This window comes from Hyla sarda, chromosome 7 (assembly GCF_029499605.1).
Source record: "Hyla sarda isolate aHylSar1 chromosome 7, aHylSar1.hap1, whole genome shotgun sequence".
NCBI classification, from domain to species: domain Eukaryota; kingdom Metazoa; phylum Chordata; class Amphibia; order Anura; family Hylidae; genus Hyla; species Hyla sarda.
Genome location: NC_079195.1, coordinates 195,978,077 through 196,003,863, shown reverse-complemented (window position 1 = coordinate 196,003,863; position 25,787 = coordinate 195,978,077). Strand labels below are relative to the sequence as shown.

General features: G+C 42.1%; 1 protein-coding gene across 15 annotated transcripts in view; it reads left to right on the top strand.

The window, feature by feature from the left end:
• The window catches only part of PAPPA2 (pappalysin 2), a 381,240-nt gene that overhangs the window by 196,921 nt on the left and 158,532 nt on the right, over positions 1-25,787 (top strand). For all 15 annotated transcript variants that reach the window (XR_008846570.1, XM_056532020.1, XM_056532010.1 and 12 more), the window contains 5 exons: positions 1,620-1,913; positions 8,701-8,893; positions 14,444-14,565; positions 17,694-18,183; positions 23,921-24,049. Coding sequence is in view for 14 of the 15 variants with exons in the window: in XM_056532020.1 (XP_056387995.1) it covers positions 1,620-1,913; positions 8,701-8,893; positions 14,444-14,565; positions 17,694-18,183; positions 23,921-24,049 (1,228 nt within the window). In the remaining variant the exon portion in view is untranslated. The remainder of the gene's footprint in view (positions 1-1,619; positions 1,914-8,700; positions 8,894-14,443; positions 14,566-17,693; positions 18,184-23,920; positions 24,050-25,787) is intronic.

Genomic DNA, 25,787 nt, shown 5'->3' with positions numbered 1-25,787 from the left:
CTGATTTATTTCTTTGTATTATTCAGTCTTCTTTTGGAAATGTCCCTATTTAAATTATAGACACGCTATTTAATTTCACACTTCTAAAAAACACTGACTCTTCTGTAATTACAGCTGGAAGGGAAGTTACTGGAATATGACCAGATCAGTGGACAATGTAGAGCCAATTTAATTATATCAAGAGGGATGGATGCTCGAGACATTAAGCATTTCATTGTGGTTAAAAGTCGCTTTGTATTGCACTAAATGACCATCAGGATGCTTCAGGTTTAAAGCACACGGAGCTTCAATGTCATACGTAGTGCCGCTATCTATATTTATTAGAAGACTGGTCAGTTCCAGCTTACTCTGCAATTTATGAGCGTGCCGTCAAGGGAAGATGTTGCATACAGATTTTCTTGTTTCTACTCTGTTCATCCTCGATTTAGCTTTTTCTACTAAAAGGGTCTTTTTGTTTATTATTTTAGTCTTCAGGGTTTGTTGTTAAAAATGGGAAGCCTTTAAAAAACTTTTTGATCATAAATTTAACCAATGACAATGGTCGTTGATACATATCCTGGCCTATTTAATATGCAGTTTTAGAGAATCAGTGATAAATTGATTGTGTAAGGTCAAACTGGCCCACCAGTTTACTTGAAAATGTTTTGGTGGGTCCAGACTTGAACACAGTAATGGGTTCTGAAAGACTAGAAGATGGCAACCACACATGGACTTTGAAGTTAATCACTTTCCACTATTTTTCTGTTTCTAATAACATATCACTTTTATTCTTGATTGATGATAAAACTATTAGCATAAACAGGAAAACCATTTACCTAGTACTGTGTAAGACCCCCTCACGCCACGAACACAGCTCTGTTGAAAAATAACGTCATATGATCGCTGAAGATTTCTTGTTTCATCTTATTTCAAAACATTAGAAGTAGATCCCTTAAGTCATGTAATTGTAGACTCTACAAGGATTTGGCTCCTTAGAATTTGAAGGCCAAGTCAATGCCTTGAATTCCTGTTCCTCAAACCATTTCTGAACAATTTTTGCACTATCATTGGGGAATTACACAGCTGTACCCCCCCCCCTCCCCCAAATACAAAAAAGAAAAGCTATATTGCATTAGTGCACATTGGGGGTGATTTACTAAGAGTGGCATATAGTTTTCTTTGTGGGTTTTTATTCCTTACTTTTTTTCCCATGGTATTTACTAATGTTTCCCTACATTTTGCTGGTTTTTGTTTTTGTTTTCCTTTACAACTGCTATGAGCTGTAGGGCTTTTTAGAGTTCACATCCACCACTTTTCATGTGGGAAAATTAGTAAATATGTTGTGATTTTTCAAAACGGTCAGGGCCAAGCCCCTTTTGTCCCAAGGCCACGCACCCTTTTCAGTTTTCCTTGTAAAATGTTTTTTTAGGTCGCAAATTCTGGAGCACGAAATGTGCAACACAATTTGGGTGCAAACCCTGAGAAAAAAGAGTTGGGATCACATTAGTAAATAACCACCATTGACTATATAAGTTTCCGGTAAAAAGAATCTGCATGTCTATTAAATAATTTGACCATGCATCAGAAATGTGAAAAATATGCAGCATTTTACGTAAATGTATATTATTGATGTTTTGTAGGGGGCATAGTCTTGAACCCATCTTATTACGGAATACCAAGCCACACCAACACAATGATTCATGAAGTTGGTCATGCTCTGGGACTTTACCATGTGTTTAAAGGTGTCAGTGAACGGGAATCTTGTGATGACCCTTGCAGTGAAACCGAACCTTCCATGGAAACTGGAGACCTATGTGCAGACACTGCCCCCACGCCAAAAAACAAGCTATGCCGAGATCCTGACCCAACAAATGACACCTGCGGACCAATGTTTTACACTGGAACTCCTTATAATAACTACATGAGCTACTCAGGTGAGACTACTGCCAATATTTTTGACCTTTGCTTTTTTGTTAGATTTAAAATATTTTTGGAGGTTACATTCTTGAAGGTAACATAATGTGGTATTGAGGCAGATTTGAGGGCAATGAAAGGGTGTTTTTCCCAGTCCTTTCTCCTAGGTGAGCGAGCAGAGATGCTCATCAGGTGCCTAAATAATGAGACCAGCAGAATGGTGGGAAGTGTAGATGTAAGGAAAGGAAACAATAGTGTGGGCTCTCCGCAGATGACAGCAAGGTTGTAAAGGGGGGAGGCAGGGGTCCTGGTGAGGAACACACAGCCTGAGCTGTGAGTGGCCCCAACGGTGAAGTGGACAAGACAAGGAGTCTTAGTACACACAGCAAGAGGTTGCAAACTCTGTGCGTGAATAGAGAGTAGAAGGTTGCAGGAGGCATAAGTTTAACTGACTGGGAAAAGCCCACCAGCGAAAAGCCCACCAGTCAGGGCACGCTGGATTGTTTAGTTAGTGATTAGACAGTCTAGGGTTTTGTTTGTTCTTCTCTTATGTATTTTATTTATCCTGCAACCTATCTAATAAAGCTGTCGAGGGGCCGGACTTGCATAAAGTACTGTTGTTTGATTGCTGATTGAAGTGGAAACGTGTCCTGTGGCGGTGTCAAGGATGATCCCAGAGCTATCCTCAGGGAGAAATCCTTACAATAGATACCTGAGATACCCTGAAGTCCAGCATGTAACTAGTAAGCATTCCCTCAGCTAAGGTTCTGGGAACATATTTGGCATATGTACCAGGAAAGCTCCTGGCTTATATGCCAAATATAGCCCTAGGCCTTTATTCATCCAATGGAGGCCAAAAGACTTTCCTTTTGGCCTTCATTTGGGTGGCATGCGCCACTATATCAAAAAGACTGCATTTATAAACAGTGGGTCATCTCAAAGGAACATACAATATGCTTCTTGATTTTCCTCTTTTACCACTGCGTCCAATAATTGATATATATCATTGTGTTACTATATAGTGACATACCTTAGGGGTGGGAATATGTCAGGGAATACCCCCAACATATAGTTTTAATGTAAACAAAGAACAACATGTGAGGAGTGCCTGTATATATATATATATATATATATATATATATATATATATAATTTTTTTTTAATTATCACTATTTTTAGGCTAGGTTCCCATCTAGGTTGTGTTTTTCTATTCATCTGATCATTGGAGCAGAAGAATGAAAAAAAATAAGCCAGCACATCCACTGCACGCCAGACACCAGTGCTGGATGACAGACACTATTGACTTTTGGCATCATGTCTTGTGGGTTTCTGGCATCATGTCCTTCATTTGACTGGACAGAAAAAAAAATCTGAATGCTCCGCTATTTTGTTTGGTCTTTTGGATGGAATCTGTGACCTAGACCCCCAATGGAGCCTTGAACATAGATGGGAACCTAGCCTTACATGAGGTGGCTATCCCAATAGTACATACACCTGTCCATATGCTGTAGTAAGGCATATGAATATCATATAGGAGAACTACTGATTGAGACCCCTTCTTCTTGCAAGAACAGATAGCATCTCCTACTCCGGAGGATATATTCTACTCTGGAGCATGTAACCATGTATTCCCTACAGATTCTGTAGGAGTCATATGGACATATTTTACAGTCATATAATGGACACAATGGCCATATTACTTCTGCAGAATCTGCAAATTCCAGATGGTTGTCCAGATGGAAAAACCCTTTAAGCCTCCATAAAAAATAATGGTCTCTAAGGTTTTCCAAGGTCACCGTTTCAATATGTTTTCCTTTAAACTGGATCCATAGGCGAAAAAATACAAAATGAATGCAATGCATGAAGAGAATAAAGCCAAGACTTTTATATACTATGTCAATGAACTATATGACACTTTCATATATTCAGTGACACATTATGCAGTAAAAATACTTTCATTACAGATTCCCATTAGTGATACACAACAAGCAATAATAGTTTTCATTACCTCACTGAGCTATTCTAATTTGCCATGCTGTGTTATTTAGATATTACTGAATCCAAGCTTTCTGCCACCCTAGTTTCCCTGCCCCTTAGTCTTATGTTTTGGGACAGAACAGGGTCCCTGCTGCTTTTTAGAATTGTATTTTGTATAGACATATTACTTTTTTGCTGTAGTTATGTGATGGAGGCCCTATTTTTGAAATATGGGAACATTATGGTCATGGCGTGAGAGCTATAAAAGTGAAGCAGTGAAATATAGATTTTGGGAAGTTGCTCAGAAAAAGCTTTCAGTTCCACATATGGTGTGCAGACCACCAACTGTTTGTCTATATCATGTCATAATTCTTATCATCTACCTGCATGGTTGGTGGAAATGAACACACCATGGACGTATTTCACGTGCAGACTGACCTAGTTATTATGAGTGAATATGCTATAAGTCTTCATGTTCTTCGCATGCTTAAGTGCCTCTATAATTTCTATAGCAATCTCAGCCAAGAGTCTTCTATGTATCTGTACACCTCCCTAAAGATGTAAATCTGTACAGTGATGTCAGATACAGTGCCTTGCGAAAGTATTCATACCCTCTGTTAGTTTTGGTGGATACCCACTCTTGTCAGGTTTGTAGTTATGCCCTATTATGTATTTATTGGTGCTCTGTGGGATGTTGAGATTTTTGACTTTTTTTTTTTTTTCTATAACTCAGCCCTGATCTGTTCTTCTGCACAAGATTGTCTCTTTCTGTTTGGGAGCTCCTCTGTCTACTTGTTGCTTGCTTAGTGGTGCTACAGGCTCAGGGAAATTTTAGACATCATGTGACAGATCATGTGACACTTTGAGTGCAAATGGAGGTGGGGCACACTCAACTAACTTCTCAAGTTGGACCCGTCCTTGGTTGGACCAGTCCTTATTTAAATGGCAACTGTCATTTGGAAAAACTTTTGACATGTCCTAGTGATCAAGACAAGCTTGCAATGTAAATCTATGGAGTGTGTCCCGATCACATGACACAGAGAAGGGAGAGGAATGCGTGGGATTCCCGGCTTGTTTTCCGGATCGGCACAGGTCTGAACACTTAGAGTCTTGTCAATCAAATCATTTGACTAGGATATGTCAAAGTTTTTCCAAATAACATCCAAATAACAGGTACAAAGGTTTATTCAGGAATAGAAAAACAAAGGTAATTTTTTTTCCAAAACCGCTTCATGTCTGTCTCCAAGTTGGGTGTGATTCTGCAGCTCAGTTTCATTGAAGTGAATGGAGCCAAGTTGTAATACCACACCAAGCCTGGAGACAAACAGGGAGTGGTTTTGGAAAGAAATTACTTGTGTTTTTCTATTCCAGGATAACCCCTTTAAGGTTTACATGCAGCCACACCTTTTCAGATTTTATGTATATATATATATATATATATATATATATATATATATATATATATACATACATACACTGTCATAAGACTGTAACATTATGCATCAGACAGATGGTATAAGCAGAGCTCTGAACAGTACTATCAATTGAATGACTGATTTTATTAGTTCCCTATGGAGACTTAAAAACTGTGTATAAAATAATAAAAAAAAAACATAAATAAGCCCCTCCCTAATAAAAATTTAACCCCACACCCTTAATAAATAAAAATATCAACAAAAGAAACAAAAAATGTAAACAAAAATCAACATAAACATATTTTGTATTGTTGCGTGCGAAGATGTTTAAACTTTTAAAATATAATTTTAATGAAACCGCATGGTGAAAGGCATAAATGTAACAAAATGCCAGATGCCCGAAATTCTGATTTTATAGGGACTTCATATACCAGAAACAAATTAATAGAAAGTGATAAATACAAACGATCACATAAAATGAGCCCTCATGCAAAACCATATATGTAAAAATAAAAATGTTATAGGAATCAGAATAGGGCAATTTTAAGCATACTGATTTTCCTGCAAAAAGTAAATGTTTTTAAAGTAGTAAACTAACCTCAAAAATAAAGATATTGGGGGGAATTCATCAAGCTGTGCTTACGTACACGACTTAGGTACACTGTTTTCCATGGTGTAAGTGTTTCTTACGAGTGACACATACTATCACAGGGGGGTTGATAACTATGCCTCTCATAAGCAAAAACAATTTTTTAGCATACATAAGCAGTACAACAGTACAGTACAACAAACAGTGCCATAGTTTCATATTCCTGTGAGCCGTCCGGGGAGCGGAGCGCTTGTCACCTGCGCACACCACACAATTACAACTACCAGCATGTCCTTACCGTAAGGGCATGCTGGTATTTGTACTCATGTGGCGCAGGTGACAAGCGCTCCGCTTCCCGGCTTGCTACCATGAATATGAAACTATGGCACTGTAGTTTCATTTTTCCCTCCTGAAACTGTGATTGGCCAGGACCCCTCAGCCAATCACAGCTCCAGGAGGGGAATATTAAAATGACAATGCCATAGTATTATATTCAAGGTTCCCAGCCGTCCGGTTCTGCTCCACACCGCCTGCCTGCCCGGCTCCTCTCCACATCGCCCACCCGCATCTATACACCCGATGCCCCCCGCATACACCCACCGCCCGCAGCATGCCACCACGCTACCCCCCCCATATACCACCTGCCGCCCACATATACCACCCGCTGCCCGGCCGCATTTAACACCTGCCGACTAGCTACTGCAAGACTACAACTCCCCAGCATGTCCTCACTTTAAGGGGTGGTATATGTGGGTAGCCAGTGATAGATGCAGGCAGCTGGGGTTAGATGCGGGCAGGCAGCGGGTGTTAGTTGTGGGTGGGATTTTACAGGATTTTTTGTAAGCCACATTTTTGTGGTGTAGATTTGCGACTTTATAGGCCGCTTGCGACTTTTTTTGCGACTTTTTATTAAAAGTCGCAATTATTAAATCCCTGCCTACAGCTAAGTAAAAAGCAGAACTAGTGTAAACCAGCTGGATTGTAAGAATTTCCACAGGCTGGCTTACCACTAAAAGTCGCACGTGCGACTTTTTGGCGCAAAATATACACCAAAAATCCTGTGTAAAACCCTTGATAAATTCCCCACATTGTGTCATTTTTGTCCTGAAGAGCACTGCATAGAAATGAAACCCCCAAAGTTCGCCCTGCATACAACAAGCTTTCACATGGGTCTGTAGATGGAAAATTTAAAGAGTTGTGGATTTTAAAAAGCAAGGAGAAAAAGAATAAAAACGCAAAAATGAAAAGCAAAATTAAGATTTGCTGGGTCCTTAAGAGATAAAAAAAAATAGTCAAAAATACACAAATGTGATGTTTACCAGTCCATAGAATAAATGTCACACAGTGAACAGCATTAATAAAAAAAAAAAAAAAAATAGAATTGCTGTTTTCTTCTATACTCCCCCATATAGATAATAAAAGTTTATAAAAAGTTTATTTGTACCCCAAAATGGGGTCACAGAAACAAAAAACAATCTTGTAATGCACTTGCTTCATAGACCACAGATCCCCAATGGCAGACATCAGTGATCATCCTGAGGCACGCCATTGACCCTTAAGATGCAGTGATTAATGCTGATCACTGATTAATTCAGATCATTAAAAGTGTTGTTGGGGCTTACAGAGATTTGCCGGACTACCCGCTGCACAATTGCAGGGGTAAAATGAGTCAAGATGGTGGCAAAAGCTTCTCTCCCTTCTTTTCTTATTTTACAAATAAAAAATAAGAAAAAAATGTAATAAATAAACATATTTAATACTCCGATGATGTTGGCAGCCTGAGCTCCTCCAATGTCACCGTCCAGGACAAGCACTATCTCTGTGATTTAAGCTGCTTCTGGGCTCGTACGTTTTTAGTGTGCAGTGCAGAGGGAGCAGAGCATTGACATCCGAGGAGCCCAGGCTGTCAATCACACTGGAGTAGGCATGATTACAGCTCGGACCACACCCCCTCCATTCATGTCTAAGGGAGGGGGTGTGATGGCTGTCACCCCCCCCCATAAACCTGAATGGAGGGAGTGTGGTGTGATGGCGCAAGGGGGTGTGGCAGGACTGCACGACCCCTGCTGTGGTAAACCAGCATTTTAAACATACTGATTGGAACACCGGGTGCTGCACGGAGATTGTGGGGGTCCCAGCGGTGGGACTCCTTTGGATAAGGGATAAGATGTCTAGGGGTAAATTACTCATTTAAGATGCTGCCTTACCCCGGGGGCTTCTTTGAGCTAATTAGCATACGGCACTGAGCAACTTTGAAACCTATTTTCGTCACTATCGCTGCCGACCCTGAGGACATGGGACGTGGTAAGCAAGATTATTTTACCCTATGTAATCTGATAATAACCGTTATATAGGGTAAAATCTGCTGACAAGCTTTTTAAGGCCCAAAATAGGCCAGTCCTGAAGGAGTTAATCTTTCATCTGTAGGTTTGGATTGATGGGATAAGGAATTAGCAAATCTTTAGATTTTCACTTGTTCATAATGCAGGATTTTTAGGCTTCCAGGGTCACAATGTTAGTCCTCTAAAGGTTATCTACACAATGATAACATTTAACTTTCATAAAACAGGAAATATTATTGAAATAGCAAATCTATAGTCAAATTCTACTGTTCTGGAGTATAAAACTAGTACAGGAAAAAACATGGCACTTTTCTTTATTCCCTAAACTCCTTTAGAAAGAAAAGGAGAATCTGATTGACTACTGTGAGAAACTTCCCCACTTTTTATAGATCGTATTGTTCATTTTTTTATTATTATTGTTTAAAACCATTAGCAAAATAAATGCAATGTACTGACTGCTTATCCTCACTCTTCCTATTGCCAGATGATGACTGTGCCAATAGCTTTACCCCTAACCAGGTTGCCCGGATGCACTGTTATCTTGATCTGAAATATCAAGGATGGACTCGATCTCACAAGCCTTCACCTGTTGCTTTGGCTCCAATAGTAATTAAACAGGGTCCAGACTTTATCACCATTCGATGGCTGCCACCTATCAACGGAGAACTATATGAAAGGTAATGGCCCTTGAAATTCTATGGGCAGTGTCCCAGTACATGGTCCAGTGGGATGATAATATTGGTAATCGGAAATTTACCTTGCTAGTGATTTGTTTTACTGTTTTTGTACATTTTTTTCCATTTATGTAATTATTCTGTAATATACCTATTCTGTTCATCTGCACTTTATTATGCTACCCCCTACTATTGTATTTTGTTATGTAGCATTGTCACGTTATGTAGCATTGAAAGAGCGAGCCCATTCATTTACACTAATATGTTGAGGAAAATTCTAATTAGTGTATAAAGCTTCCCTAGCCCAGTCTCTCTACCCCTTCCATTGCTCCCCTCTTTTAGTCTAGCTTAGAGTGTCTAGTCTAGCCTAGAGTGAGAAAGGGTGAGGAGCACCTTATTTCTCGCCTTCTGAAACGTCAGTGTCCAGGATCCTATTAAGAAAAGACTATGCATCCTAAAGCCTCACATTTGGTCTACTTTAAAGGATTAAAGGAGTAAAGATGTGGATTCAGAGACAGAATATTTTAGGGAGAAGTTGGACAAACGCCCCATCTAGGCATCTAGGACCTTCAAGAGCTTCAGGCCAAGCCTAGAGACATCATTGTTCACATCATAAAATTACCTAAGGACCTGTACCCCGTAGTAGGTTTTCCAGCTCATCTTCAGTGAGTACTTATATTCGGTACAAAACCCTTGGGAGCCAACAAGTGTGCACCTCCAAGTGAAGATTCTCAAGACTAGGGCATTTACCTCAAGAAGGGCTAGAGGGGACAATAAACCATTTCACAAATTCCACATTCACTACCCAGATTTCCTTAGGGGGTGGCCCCTTACTCTAGTCATATTGTCTGTTACTGTGCAAGTGACTGTACGTCCATTTGAGTAAAGAACTGTGTTGCATTTTACTCTTTCTCACGTTCGTCTGATGGTCTGCACATACACGATCAAGGGCTCCCCATCTTTTCTTTATCTTTCCCACTAGCTCTATTGCCCGCATTGCTCCCTGTCACGATGCCGGCTGGCAGGTAGTGGATCCTCTGTGCCAGAGAGGGATTGGCGAGGACCGCGCTAGTGGACCGGTTCTAAGTCACTACTGGTTTTCACCAGAGCCCGCCGCAAAGCGGGATGGTCTTGCTGCGGCGGTAGTGACCAGGTCGTATCCACTAGCAACGGCTCACCTCTCTGACTGCTGATGATAGGCGAGGTACAAGGGAGTAGACAGAAGCAAGGTCGGATGTAGCAGAAGGTCGGGGGCAGGCGGCAAGGTTCGTAGTCAGGGTGGATAGCAGAAGTTCTGGTACACAGGCTTTAGACACACAAAACGCTTTCACTAGGCACAAGGGCAACAAGATCCGGCAAGGGAGTGCATGGGAGGAGGTCAGATATAGTCAGGGACCAGGTGGAAGCCAATTAAGCTAATTGGGCCAGGCACCAATCATTGGTGCACTGGCCCTTTAAGTCTCAGGGAGCTGGCGCGCGCGCGCCCTAGAGAGCGGAGCCGCGTGCGCCAGCACATGACAGCAGGGGACGGGAACGGGTAAGTGACCTGGGATGCGATTCGCGAGCGGGCGCGTCCCGCTGTGCGAATCGCATCCCCAACGGCCATGACAGTGCAGCGCTCCCGGTCAGCGGGACTGACCGGGGAGCTGCAGGGAGAAAGACGCCGTGAGCGCTCCGGGGAGGAGCGGGGACCCGGAGCGCTAGGCGTAACAGTACCCCCCCCCTTAGGTCTCCCCTTTTTTTTGTCCGGTGACTGCCTCCCCTGGGATGAGGACACCGGGAAGGAATGGATGGTTTCCTCAATGGCAGGCAGTACAGCAGGAGTGGGAATGGGGAGGGAGGGCAGAGGGCGAGGCCGATCCACTTGCATGGCTTCCTCGGCGGGAGGCCTAGGCGCAGATTGCAGTGGAGACTGTGGGAGAGGTGTCCAGAGATCTAAGTCTTTTTCCTGGCGGAGCTCTTGATGTCTCTCAGAAAAACGCATGTCAATGCGAGTGGCTAGATGAATGAGTTCATGCAGGTTAGCAGGAGTTTCTCGTGCGGCCAGAACATCTTTAATGTTGCTGGATAGGCCTTTTTTAAAGGTCGCGCAGAGGGCCTCATTATTCCAGGATAGTTCAGAAGCAAGAGTACGGAATTGTATGGCGTACTCGCCAACGGAAGAATTACCCTGGACCAGGTTCAGCAGGGCAGTCTCAGCAGAAGAGGCTCGGGCAGGTTCCTCAAAGACACTTCGAATTTCCGAGAAGAAGAAGTGTACAGAGGCAGTGACGGGGTCATTGCGGTCCCAGAGCGGTGTGGCCCATGACAGGGCTTTTCCAGACAGAAGGCTGACTACGAAAGCCACCTTAGACCTTTCAGTAGGAAACTGGTCCGACATCATCTCCAAGTGCAGGGAACATTGCGAAAGAAAGCCACGGCAAAACTTAGAGTCCCCATTAAATTTGTCCGGCAAGGACAGGCGGAGGCTAGGAGTGGCCACTCGCTGCGGAAGGGGTGCAGGAGCTGGCGGAGGAGATGATTGCTGCTGAAGTTGCGACTGAAGTTGCTGCACAATGGTGAATACTTCCGACAGTTGGTGGGTTAGATGGGCGATCTGTCGGGATTGCTGGGCGACCACCGTGGTGATATCAGAGATATAAGGCAGAGGGACGTCAGCGGGATCCATGGCCGGATCTACTGTCACGATGCCGGCTGGCAGGTAGTGGATCCTCTGTGCCAGAGAGGGATTGGCGAGGACCGCGCTAGTGGACCGGTTCTAAGTCACTACTGGTTTTCACCAGAGCCCGCCGCAAAGCGGGATGGTCTTGCTGCGGCGGTAGTGACCAGGTCGTATCCACTAGCAACGGCTCACCTCTCTGACTGCTGATGATAGGCGAGGTACAAGGGAGTAGACAGAAGCAAGGTCGGACGTAGCAGAAGGTCAGGGGCAGGCGGCAAGGTTCGTAGTCAGGGTGGATAGCAGAAGTTCTGGTACACAGGCTTTAGCCACACAAAACGCTTTCACTAGGCACAATGGCAACAAGATCCGGCAAGGGAGTGCATTGGAGGAGGTCAGATATAGTCAGGGACCAGGTGGAAGCCAATTAAGCTAATTGGGCCAGGCACCAATCATTGGTGCACTGGCCCTTTAAGTCTCAGGGAGCTGGCGCGCGCGCGCCCTAGAGAGCGGAGCCGCGAGCGCCAGCACATGACAGCAGGGGACGGGAACGGGTAAGTGACCTGGGATGCGATTCGCGAGCGGGCGCGTCCCGCTGTGCGAATCGCATCCCCAACGGCCATGACAGTGCAGCGCTCCCGGTCAGCGGGACTGACCGGGGAGCTGCAGGGAGAAAGACGCCGTGAGCGCTCCGGGGAGGAGCGGGGACCCGGAGCGCTAGGCGTAACACTCCCTTTGGGCCGCTGCATATATTTACCAACGTTATGTCTTATGCAATGGACTAAACTGTTGCGTTTACCCATGGATTTTTCCTGCATAATACATACTTGAAGACAATGGCACAGAATTCTTTCTCCAGCTGTCTGCAAACATTTCTTGCAATGTCCTTAAGCTATTTTCTGTTATCCAACTGTATACACATGTCATACTGCCTATTGGGACTACAAATCATTTTCCATAACTTCAGTTTTGACAGGTCTGTGCATTACTTTCTAGCGATTACTTTTCTAATGTTTCTTAAACCTTTCTGAGGAACTCGTAGTTAAGAAAGCTTCTACTGATGTTATTGTTCTCCTACAATCCCTTGATGTCATCCTATAGCCTTCCTAGCAAATGTATTACAGCAAGAAGTCTCATCCTACAGTGTAGAGAAGTCAAAACAGAAAAAAGAGGGGCACTCCCTTGTGTAGTGGTAGAAGGCTTCTGTGTCCCCACCTACCCACCACAGATTTCTACTAACCTGATCAGCTTGTATCACAATGCTATGTTCAGCATATCATTGTAGCATCTTGCTGCATTATCGACCTTATCCAGCAACTACAGGTTGGTAGATCAAAACGTGTATATACCAGCAAGTAGAAAAAGCAGGACCTTTTTACAGGCACTGTTGTAGGCTCATGTAATCCGCACATGTGTAGACATAAAATCCTTTATTAGAAAATTTGGTCAACGTGTTTTAACACACTCTTGCACCTTCCTCAGCTCCATAAAATAATGCCACTCAGAGTGGAGTGTGAGCATCTTTAAGTGATCATTGTGACCAGGGTATTTTAGAAAATTGTTGTTGCCAGAGGCGGTCACAATAACACTGCATGTCGGGAGGCATTCATTTATGGACCTGAGGAAGGTACAAGAGTGCACCAAAATGCGTTGTCCAAATTTTCCTAATAAAGGATTTTATGTCTATGCATCCTCTGTGTGGATTGCTTGAGCCTACAGCAGTGCCTGTAAAAGGGTCCTGCTTTTTCTACTTGCTGGTATATACACGTTTTGATCTACCAACCTGTAGTTGCTGGATAAGGTCGATAATGCAGCAAGATGCTACAATGATATGCTGAACATAGCATTGTGATACAAGCTGATCAGGTTAGTAGAAACCTGTGGTGGGTAGGTGGGGACACAGAAGCCTTCTACCACTACTCAAGGGAGTGCCCCTCTTTTTTCTGTTTTGACTTCACTACACTGTAGGATGAGACTTCTTGCTGTAATACATTTGCTAGGAAGGCTATAGGATGACATCAAGGGATTGTAGGAGAACAATAACATCAGTAGAAGCTTTCCAGTGTCCGTAAAAGACCTGCTTTTTCTACTTACTTGTATACAGTCAGTTAGGATTCATCATCATGAATAGTTCTGCTTGGGTACAACAATGGCATAGAATGTAGAAGTAGGCAGCATGACAGAAAGCAATTTTTTCCTTTTGAGCAATATGTCTAACTTTATAACAAAAAGATTTCTTTTTAAACATACCGTAACTAAGGGGAATCTAATATTTTTATGGATCTTTTACAAATAAGACAAAGATGTTTCTTTTCTTCTCATATACTTTTCATAACTCTCATATACCATGGTTCAGAAATATTTGGGCTCTGGTATCTGAATGAATAGAGAGCGGGGCAACAACAATTCATTTTATTATACATTGGTATATATAGATTAGTTAGGGTCCCATATAAATGATTAAAATCAGCTCCCCATTATGGCTGTGCCACCCAAACCCTTATATAATCTCTGGGCTAACTAATTCTGAACCACCTAATAATGCACTTTGTCTAAAGAGGGGGGTCGTGAACACATTTTTGCTAAAGGCAACATGAGCAAAGTTTCTTATATTCACTTGAACTATTGATCTATGCAAAGGTCATTCAAATGGCAGTGCCTATTTATTGGAATCATAGCCCAAGTACCTTATTGCAGCCCCATCACCTCCCTCCATGATATTTACTATCGTGATCTAATATGAGGCACAATGATAGCACCTACCAAATATGAAAAGAGAAGTTATCATTTAGAAACCTAATGTCAGTATGATCGACTTTTATCTTTTTAGTACATATATATATATATATATATATATATATATATAAACTTCTATAAATTTTGTTTTTTAACAGGAATTCGGGATCTCTTTGTGAGTCTTGTACAGCTGACGGATCTTTCCTACAATATGCATATCAGGCCTCTTCACCCCGTGCATGTGACAACTCTGGGTACTGGACCCCTGAAGAAGCCGTGGGTATGTATTTAGTTCACCTTTATTAGGCTAGATTGCTGGTGCTTAAATGAGTTTATACATAAAGTGAGGTTTTCTTTTATAAGGCTTAGATTTTGCAGAGAAGTACATAACATTTGGAAATTCTAAGGCCGGGTTTACACTACTGAATTTCCGATTGCAATTTCATTTTTAAATTCCGCTTGGCAATTCTGGTGCAACTGGCACTGGGATTCCTGGCAATGGTATTCCACTGCATAGTGCACACTGCAGGATTTTCAAGGTGGACTTACAGCCTAGAAAGTGGTTCAATGTTCTGACGGATTTCCACTCGACAAACATTGCTGACTATGGGGATGTGCGGTCCTAGCATTGACTGAATTGGTTGGCGCTAGGACAGCACAGATATTGTCCCCATAGTGGCCACACTCGGAAATTCCAAATTTTTAAATCGGTCAAACAAGTCAGTTTTACCCACTGTAGCTCCACCCCATGATTTTAATAAAAAGCCAAAAGTATAGCATTATCAAGAAAAAAAGTTAATCCTGGAGGTGGTACGTAAAGATAAAGATGGTTCCTAAAACAAAATAAATTGCAACATCCTTGCAAGTTAATGCCAATATTGAAGCCTATTAGAGCTATGGGTCAATCTTGGCATACATTTTCAATTTGGGTTTGGGAGGGGTCAATAGACCTTATTGAAATTGTGGTCTGCCGACTGCAGAAGCATTGGTCCACTTTATGTACGTTGGTCCACATCTTGTAAACTTATTTTGTTCCTTGCCATTCACATAGAGTAATTGAACCATGCCGGCCATTATTTTCAATGATTATGTTCTTTTCAGATTCAAATGTTTAGTAGGAGATAGAAAAGACCCTTTATTGTTCTTGCTTGGACCTTACTTCACTAGTTTCTCCCAGATTAAAGGCTTTTGTGCTGTGGTGTTTTTATCTTATACCAAAGAACTATTGGTGACCTAAAGTACTTAGATATTTCACTTATTTAATAATACATTTTGCATGCATCTTATTAAAATCTTTGGGCTATATCTCCAAGTTACTAACTGGAATAGCATATCCGAGGGCTAAATTTTACAGTATCCAGTATCCTAATAGTACATAATTACAAGTACGAAGGGAATAATATTGAGATTAAGTTAGATTTCCAGGAATCCTGACTCATTGGGTGGAATGCAGACCAATGTACTTGCTTTCCAATAACATTTCCATGAAATGTCATATTTGTTATTGTTCTGGCATTTCTTGTTGTTTTTTTTCTCTGGTGATCCACTATTGTAGCTCATTTAGAGGATATTTGATTTGTTTAGTTGAATTCCAGTATACCAGGGTTGAAAATAGGTAGGGAAAGCAGCCGATCTCTCATCCCCGACAGAGTCGACCTGCAGACTGGGGCCAAGCAAAGAAACGGGAATGGTTATAATACTAAAAAGGGGAAGAAAAACTGTGTGTGGGCTCATTCCACCAACATGCCAGCAATTCAAATCTTCTCATATTTAAAATAAAAAAATTACTTTTTTTTTTGTAAAATGGCCAGAGAGTCTCATTTTCCTTCTGAGCTAATGTCAATATTTTTGTTGGTCTACAGACAGGAAGGGATTAAATGGAATTTCCCAAAACATAAACCTATTCCCAAGATTATGTCGAACTGCTGGGACCACCATGAGAAAAGGGAGTACCATGTCCATATGTATGAATGAAAAGCTGATAGGGATGGTGGAGATAGCCAAGTGCTGTACTTATCTATCTTTGACAGACTCATTGAATGCAGTGACCACCACATCATTTATACGGTTCATGGGACCCCCCCCCCCCCCTATTTTATCATGAGTGGTTGCATCGGTTGGGCGCCACTGTTAGACACTTATCACCTATTCATAGGATAGATGATACATTTTGATTATGGGAAAAAAAAAACCTGGGTCCCAATTCACTTAAAGGAAATTTGTCATTAGTCAATCTGTACCAACAGGTTAGTGCAGATAACAATGATGACAATGATACTTACCTGATCCTGTTTCATTCTTCGGTCCTCCCACTATCTTCTTTGGTATCTTCCATTCCGGGGCCGACTTTGAGCATGGGCATAGCTTCATGACATCACCGCTGCTGTTTGCTAGCAGCGGGACCCAGCAGAGAAGCAGGAGCTCTGACATCACAAAGCTCTGTCCATGCTCTAAGTTGGCTCCGGAACGAGAGATTCCGAAGAAGATAGTGGGAGAAATGGAGCATGGAATGGGATCAGGTAAGTATTGTTGTCATCAGTGTCACCTGCACTACCTGCCTTTCTTTTAAGAAAAAATCTGTCTGAATCTGCTGATTTTGAAAGTTCTTGCCAATTGTCTTATGTGCAAGGGAACCCCGACTGATGACATGGGGGAAAGAAGTATCAGGTATGTTTTGTTCTCAAAGAAATAAGCCACCAGAGTAGTCCGGCAATGGTTTTCTCTTCCTCTTTTCATTCAGAACACATGAATGCATGGTCGTTTCAAACGGGAGATCAGGAAAGTTAGCTGTCAGTTGACAGTCATCACATGTGTATAGGTACCTTTAGACAGGGAAGAGGCTAAAAATAACATTCCTTGAGGGTCTAGGGAAATGAATTGGTTATCAGCGAAGCCGCTCAGGCAAACAAAGAGACTCTATGACAGGCCATATGGGATGTTACAAGATGTGTGCAATCTAACAGATACCAATGGAGAGTGTGAACATTGGGATAGGGTAAAAGTACCCATCATGGTCAGTGAGCCCCCTCCCTCCTTCAGACAACTTGTGCAACTGAATGTATGTGCATTATGGAAGTATAGTCATAGATTTTACAATTGAATGCGGTCAGAGGGAGGTCATTTTCTGGGTTTGAAAAGTTATGACAGCCTCTCAGAATTGACCTTCATCAATAAAACCATGAAAGATAATGAACACATTTTAATCAATGATAGAAAATTCAGCCAACGTACCATTAAACCAGACGACTGCTTCTCATCTACCAAGATTACTTTCCCAGAAAATGTTAAATAATTCAATTATTAATTGAGATTATCTAGAAATGTCCAGTGTTTATACAGTGTGTATGAGTGAGAGTCTACTGTTTAAATAGGGAACTTATGTTTACAGAGTTCTGTATTTTTATCCAGGCCCTCCTGATGTGGACCAGCCTTGCCAACCAAGCTTACAGGCATGGAGTCCCGAAATTCACTTGTTTACCAATATGTCTGTCCCCTGTACTGAGCCTCATGGATGTATGCTGGAGCTCCATTTCTTAAAACCTGTTCGACCGCAGGCCCTCACCATATGGATAACATACCTGTCCCCTAACTTACTTAACCCCCTCACAAATATTGAGTTAGTGACAGAACATAATGAATCTTTACACCTGGGAAGTATGGAAGCGTTTTGTGATACTCCGTTGACCATTAGACTGAACACTGATCAAAAAGTTTCAAGAGTCCGTGTGTATACGTTTGATGCAAGCATGGAGATAGATGCAGCCCTCCTTGTGTCCGTGCCTCATGATCCTCTTTGCTCATCCTGCAGACCTGTGAAATACAAAATAGTCAGAAACCCTCCTTTCCTGAGAGAGTCTCAAGGTACAAAGACTCAAGCACAGCGCACTTTCACAGACACGTGAGTAGAACCAATGGGATCTGCTTCCTAGATATGTATTGTTTGCATTCATTAGAAGGAATATCGTATGCACTACATACTAAAAGAAGAAGAGTATATAACATTGAGTCTTGTTCACAATGAAGAAAGTTAATACTACTACAACATTTTACAAGCAGATTCTCTGAACTTTCTAGCTGAAAGTAAGTCTTGGAAGTGGGAAAACTGGGCAGAAGCAATAATACATAAGTATTACAATAGTAATACACATGTACAGTATAATGGGGACCAAAAGTTAGAAGTTTTTGCCTAACCCGACAACCCCTTTAAACAGCTCAGGGTGTCCTGATCATCAAGGTTTAACTTTCAACCACACTTACTTCTGGCTGCAGATGTTTTACTGATCTTTGCATAGATTACTGACTAAAAAGGGAAGGCCACTGCACACTGTAACAAATAAATGCAAAAAAGAGAGGTCTAGTGGAACAAATTACAAAAACACCTACATACAACCTACGATCAAACCATATACTGTAAATGTAATCTTTATTTCACATCAATCTTAGGAGTTTTTAGACCCAACTGCGAAGGCAGAGTCTAAATACATAAAATAGCCAATAAAAATGCAAGATACACACCTGTGGGAAAATATCCAAGTAAATAATGAACAGTAATGGTGTGGAGCACTCACCGGGTCCAAGGAAGATTCATGTAATAATTGTCTGGCATGATATAGTACACACAAGCAAAGTGGGAAGATGCTTCTTCTGGCCTCCACACCTGTGGGAAATGCTGGCCTGACTGCTGTGCCTCCTTGAGAAAGAGAATGGCACTGCAACAGGAGATGAGGGAAGACGCCAAGAAGGTAGGCCCTAAAGGCCAAACTGAAAAATAGTCTCCAAAAATATGGCCACCAGGGCTGCGTATGCATATGTATTACAAGAGGCCAAGCTGAGAATTAGTCACCAAAAACATGGTCCGATGGCCACAGGAGGGGGATAAGTGACCGATCTCCAGAATGGGGCCCTGGTCAGAGAGAGCAAGATGACATAAACTCCATTCATTTTAGTGGACGTGTTGGCGATGCCCCAGAGCTTTACTAAGGCATCTTCAATGCTTCCATAGAAATTATGGAGCCCATGCTGTTTGCAGCATTTGCTCTCTTTGAGAGCCGGGGGCCAATTCTTAGGGTTTACACCTAACTGGTATTTTACCGGCACAGCCGGTATTGTGGCCATCCTGCCGGTATTTTTATATTAAAAATACCGCCAATGCAATGGCCAGTATTAATCCAACCAATCCTCCAACTCCCAGAATGTTGCTCCATAAACTATACCAGTGTTTCCCAACCAAGGGTGCCTTCAGCTGTTGCAAAACTACAACTCCCAGCATGCCCGGACAGCCAACAGCTGTCAGGCCCCCTCCCATAGGCTTGCATTGAGGGGGGCGGAGCGTGACGTCACACAGGGCGGAGCCTTGACGTCACAACCCTCCGGCCCCGCTCTGGGGACTGATTATAAACGGGGTGGGACGTGCAGGATCACGGGGGTCCCCAGCAGCGGGACCCCCGCGATCAGGCATCTTATCCCCTATCCTTTGGAAAGAGGATAAGATGTCTAAGTGCCGGAGTACCCCTTTAATCTTTCCAGTACTTATCAGCTGCTGTATGCACCACAGAAAGTTATTTTCTTTTTTTATTTATTTTCTGTCTGACCTCAGTGCTTTCTGCTGATGCCTCTGTCCATGTCAGGAACTGTCTAAAGCAGGAGAAAATCCCCATAGTAAACTTATCCTGCTCTGGACAGTTACTGACATGGACAGAGGTGGCAACAGAGAGCACTGTGGTCAGACAGAAAAAAAATCCAAAAAGAAAAGAACTTCCTCTGTAGTATACAGCAGCTGATAAGTACTGGAAGGATTAAGATTTATAAATAGAAGTAATTTACAAATCTGTTTCACATTCTGGCACCAGTCAGTCAATGTTAAAAAAAATTTTTCCCATCGGAGTACCCCTTTAAAGGGGTACTCCAGCGCTAAGACATCTTATGCCCTATCCACAGTGATGTACAGGAGATTAAAAGGGTATTCCAACTTAAACGGGTACTCCAGCCCTAAGACATTTATCCCCTATCCAAAGAAAAGGAGATAAGATGCCTGATCGCGGGGGTCCCGCCACTGGGCACCCCCGCAATCTTTCATGCAGCACCCCGCTATCATCAGCCTCTGGAGCGAAAATAGCTCAGGGTCTGATGAATCACAATCACGGGGCCAGAGTATTGTGACGTCACACAGGGGTGGAGCCGTGACGTCATGATAATCCGGCCCCGTGATCGTGATTCATCAGACCCTGAGCGATTTTCGGTCCGGAGGCTGATGAAAGCGGGGTGTTGCATGAAAGATTGCGGGGGTCCCCAGCAGCGGGACCCCCACGATCAGGCATCTTATCTCCTATGTCTTAGGGCTGGAGTACCCCTTTAAGTTGGAATACCCTTTTAACCTCCTGTACATCCGTGTGTAAATAGGTATGAAGGATGGATACATCAGAGGTCTGACCACAGACATTCGCAGCCACAGAGGGTTAGCACATCTCACACTGTACGAAATGTAGAACATATGACAGAGATAAATACCAGCCCATTATTAGACTGATGTGAATGACTGATGCATCTGTGTGTGAGGAATAGTGTAGGCCTCAGTGGGTGGGGATCTGTGATGAAGATAATAAGTCATTATCCTTGAAGCTAATGAACCATACTGAATGTGGGTGGTATATTTTTTAACATAAAATGTATGATTTATTTTACTTTAAACTAGTAATTGCATTTTTTTCCTAAATAAGGTGGTTTAAAGTGCAGATTGTATCTCCTAAAATGTGAGCTTAATGCGATACCTTTCGTCAGTTAATGAAAATATACCTTAGTGGGGAGACATTTAACCGAGTTTAATTTTATGGTTCACTTGAGGTGAAACTTATAGCACTGTTTCCCAGTCTGTGGCTTTTTAGCTGTTTTAAAACTACAACTCCCATCATGCATTCATAGCCTGACCTACAGTAATACATTAAAAAGATACATAAACAGTAACTTAATTGGGGTGTGATTGTTGGTATTGCATAGAATGTTGTAGGAATGTTCTGATGAGAACGTTTCTGGCTGGAGGTCAGTTCAGATGCCCATTAGTAGAAGGCAGGCTGACTATTAGGGTCAATGCATATTACAGAAATATTACTCAGAATTAAAGTGGAAATTGGCTCTGCTGGAATCGGCACTTAAAGGAGAACGCCGGTGGAAATTTTTCAATCATCTGGCTCCAGAAAGTTAAACAGATTCGTAAACGCTTTCTATTAAAATTTTTTAATCCTTCCAGTACTGAGCAGCTGCTGTATACTACAGAGGAAGTTGCGAAGTTCTTTCCAGTCTGACCACAGTGCTCTCTGCTGACACCTCTCTCTGTGTCAGGAGCTGTCCAGAGCAGGAACATATCCCCCATAGCAAACCTCTCCTGTTCCGGACAGTTCCTGACATGGGCAGAGGTGTCAGCAGAGAGCACTGTGGTCAGACTGGATAGAACTACACAACTTCCTCTGTAGTATACACCAGCTGATAAGTACTGGAAGGATTAAGATTTTTTTAATAGAAGTAATTTACAAATCTGTTTAACTTTCTGGCACTAGTTGATTCGAAAAAAATGTTTTTCCACCAGAGTACCCCTTTAATGGCCGTGTGAGTAGTTTCTGGTGAAAGAATAAACATGTTCATTCTTTCAACGTTATCTGGTTTGGAAACCTCTATGGAACTTCTAAAGTGGGCGCAGAGCAGCACAATCCCATTGAAATGAATGAGAGGCTATTTCAAGCAGAATTGAATAATTCCGGCTAGGCTTTCCATAGTGTGCATGGTCTCTTATGGGAGTCTGCAGTATGTGAATAAAATGACTGCAAATACAGATGTAGCTCCCACAAACTTGATCATTGCGGCATTACATTTCGCCACCGCACCACACATTCATCTTACAGTAGAGCAACTGGTCGGCGGCTCTGGCACCTGATCCATTACACTTCTGTACACTAGATACAGTTCTGTACTGTACAGATGTTGTTCTGTAAAGTATTTACAGTACATTTGCGTGATACCCACTGGCCAAACCGGCGGAAATAAAAGTGGACATATAGAAGGTTGCCACCTTCATCTCTTCCATCCAAGCTGGCTGTACTGCAGTGTGGGTGAGTGGCCATGTGGGATTAAATCTACAATATAGCTGCAAGTGGAGAGAGTAACACAGTGCTAGTGTAACGATATTCAGAGGCCTGACCATCACCTTCATCCCACAACGCTTCTCTTCAGTACTGCTGCAGGAAGAGACAGTGGCAAGAATACAGCAGCGCCACTCACCTCCAACTGCTAACGTACATTATTCTTCCCTCATGCCTTACATTACAAAATGGCTTGTGGTCAACAATGTTGGCAGCTGCTATATCTGTAGCCTGAAGCCTAGTGAAGGTCTATCATGAAAATTGAGAAAAAGACTGAATTATTTTTGCCTGGGTAGGACTGGCCCACTAGAGTATCTGAGGATCCTTCGGTTGGTCCATTCACAACATTGGTCCCAAAGGTCTAGCAGAAGCCCATTTTCATGGTTTGAAAGTTACTTCACTGACAACAAAGTATAGAATGTAATTCAAAGTGGATGTTTACATGTCAAGTATAGATAGTGGCCCTGAGAATTATTTCTTCTTTTGAGCCTAAGAACACTTGTCTGATACTGTTCCCTGGTGCCTTTTTGTATCATATTAATGCTCTTAGGAACTGAAGAAGTGCACCTTAGAGGTTAAAATTTTCTATTATGGAACTGTATTCTCCACCGCCTTTTAAAGGGGAACTCTGGTACATATTTTCCTATCCAGAGTCATCCTACAAAAAAATCTGTGTGCAAGTATTCAGCTCCCCTCCTGTGTCCGGCAGCGCCCGGACTGGTGTGGACTACACCAATACGTAAATGCACAACAAAGAAACGATGTCCAGCGCTGCTCCCGTTAAAAGAATTCCTTTCTTTCACAACATCGAGGTACAAACAGACATGGTGGACACTGGTAATGCGTTTTGGCTCGTTACCGAGTCTTACCAAATGACTAAGGCTCGGTAACGAGCCGAAACGCGTTACCAGTGTCCACCATGTCTGTTTGTACCTCGGTGTTGTGAAATAATGGAATTCTTTTAACGGGAGCAGCGCTGGACATCGTTTCTTTGTTGTACAAAAAAAAACATACTGCACAGTATTTGTATAACGGGAACCACATATGCCTACACAGGGGCATACATTGAAAGGGGTACTCCACTGCTCAGTGTTTGGAACAAACTGTTCCGAACGTTGGAGCCGGCGCCGGGAGCTCATGACGTCATAGCCCTGCCCCCTCATGACGTCACACCCCACCCCTCAATGCAAGTCTATGCATAGATTAGCATTGAGGGGGCGGGACATCATGAGGGGCGGGGCTATGATGTCACAAGCTCCCGGCGCCGGCTCCAGCGTTCGGAACAGTTTGTTCCAAACGCTGAGCAGCGGAGTACCCCTTTAAGGTTTCCATTGGACATATGTATCAGGAAATACTCCCATGGTACAGAAACCTTAGATGTGATGTTAACAGACCCGAGCAAAGCATTTGGGTACTTTGAGATTTGGTTATTGGATTGATAGAATTTTACCCAGTAGCTTTTTAAATCACACTTTTATCCTAAAATATATTCTGTAATCTCCGCAGGGAAGTGAAATTGGGCCATAAATATCAGTACCAGATCCATGTGGTTAGTGGGACCTCACTAGGAGAACCTTCTCCTGCACTGACTCACATACATGGGGCTCCGTTTTGTGGAGATGGAGAAGTTAATGAGTAAGTACTATAGCTCTATCTAAGGGGGAAATAATCTCATATTCCTCCTGGGTTTGTCACAGGTAAGAAAAATGTTGTTATAGAGGTTGTGGTCGCACAAGATCTCTGGAGACTATGCCTTGACTTTTTCAATCTCAATATATTTGTGACTTTATATGAAACGGTTTATGCAAAAAAACTATATATATATATATATATATATATATATATATATATATATATATATATATATCTATATATATATATATATACATATATATATATATATCTATATATATATATCTATATATATCTATATATATCTATGTATATATATATATATCTATGTATATATATATATATACATATCCCTTATTCAGTCAAAAGTGCCAGATCATGGGGGTTCAACCACTTTGACAGCCTGCTCAGCCAATCACCTGCCTAGACGGGACCCTGCCTCAGCCAGTGATTGGCTGAACAGGCCAGCACTTCTGTTCAGTACCGATGCGTCTGCGAAGCATCACTAAGATCTGCAAACTATCAAATTTTCAAGCCCCTACACTGTAGCTCTGATCTGTGGCATGTGAGAGGAGCTTCAATGGTATAAAAGCCACTTTTTCAGCCACAAGAAACCTCAGAAATTGTATAAAGTCAGTACAGTATGGTTGTGTAATGCCCTCCTGTTCACCAATGTGTCAATTATTGCCACTTGTCACAAATAGAGAGACAGAATCCTTGAACTGAGAGACCTTGGGTTATCACTCCAGGAGATTGCTACACGTATAGGTCAAGATGTCAGCACTGTTCAACAAGGGAACTTCACACTGGTCCTACTCCCAGGATTATGGTGTGGGGGGAAATACTCTGTTACATTTCTCCAAAGGGTCCAAGAAGAAGTTTTTTTCTCAACACAACAATGACAAGATGGAATTCATTTCTAATTTGCATATCTAAAAAATGTCTGTCAATCCCATGGTTTCCACAATTCCATAACTTTTCCTTTTTAATGTTAGAAATTTCATTGTTGAAGAGTGTTATACTGCGTTTTAACTTGACAGTTTTTTTTTTGTTTTTTTTTGTAAATTTGCCACTGCAATTTTTGAGCCAAAGTCAGAAGTGGATCCAGAAGGAAGGAAAAGTTTTTATTATATTTTCTATTCCTTTTGAATACAATTTTGGCTTTGGCTGAAAAACTGCAGTGGCAGTTTTACAAAACATGTCAATATTTTTTGCGGAATCCCCTCGGAAATACCTTGTCACCTATGGAGACGGTGCATTTATTCCCAGAAAGAATAGCACATTACACAAGAGAAAAAAAAAACATACACATTAATAAACATTAGCGCAATACCACACATAACCTGTAGAGAGGTACGGTGCTGTTTTTTTGGAAGAAAGCAGCCATGTTTTTCTCATCTTAAGCATCCCCCCATTGTTAATGTATAATAGCCTGGTCTCAAATAGAACACATGCTCTGCTCTAGGACTGATTTGTAATTTTTGTTGGGGGATTTATATAGGTGTTTTTGCTTTTTTCCCCACCCGATTTTGTGAAAAAAAGGGGCATGTGGCCACATTTTCAAACAAATCATAAATACAATTTACTGCTAAAAACCTGGCACAATCTCAGACTGCCCGTCAAAGTTTACACTTTCTAAGAATAAGCCAATTTTAAAATATTTTCCCCATTGGTTTAAAAAGTTTCATCAATTTATTTTAGTCCTAGAAATGTCTTGAACACTGCCAGCTCCTAGTACAAT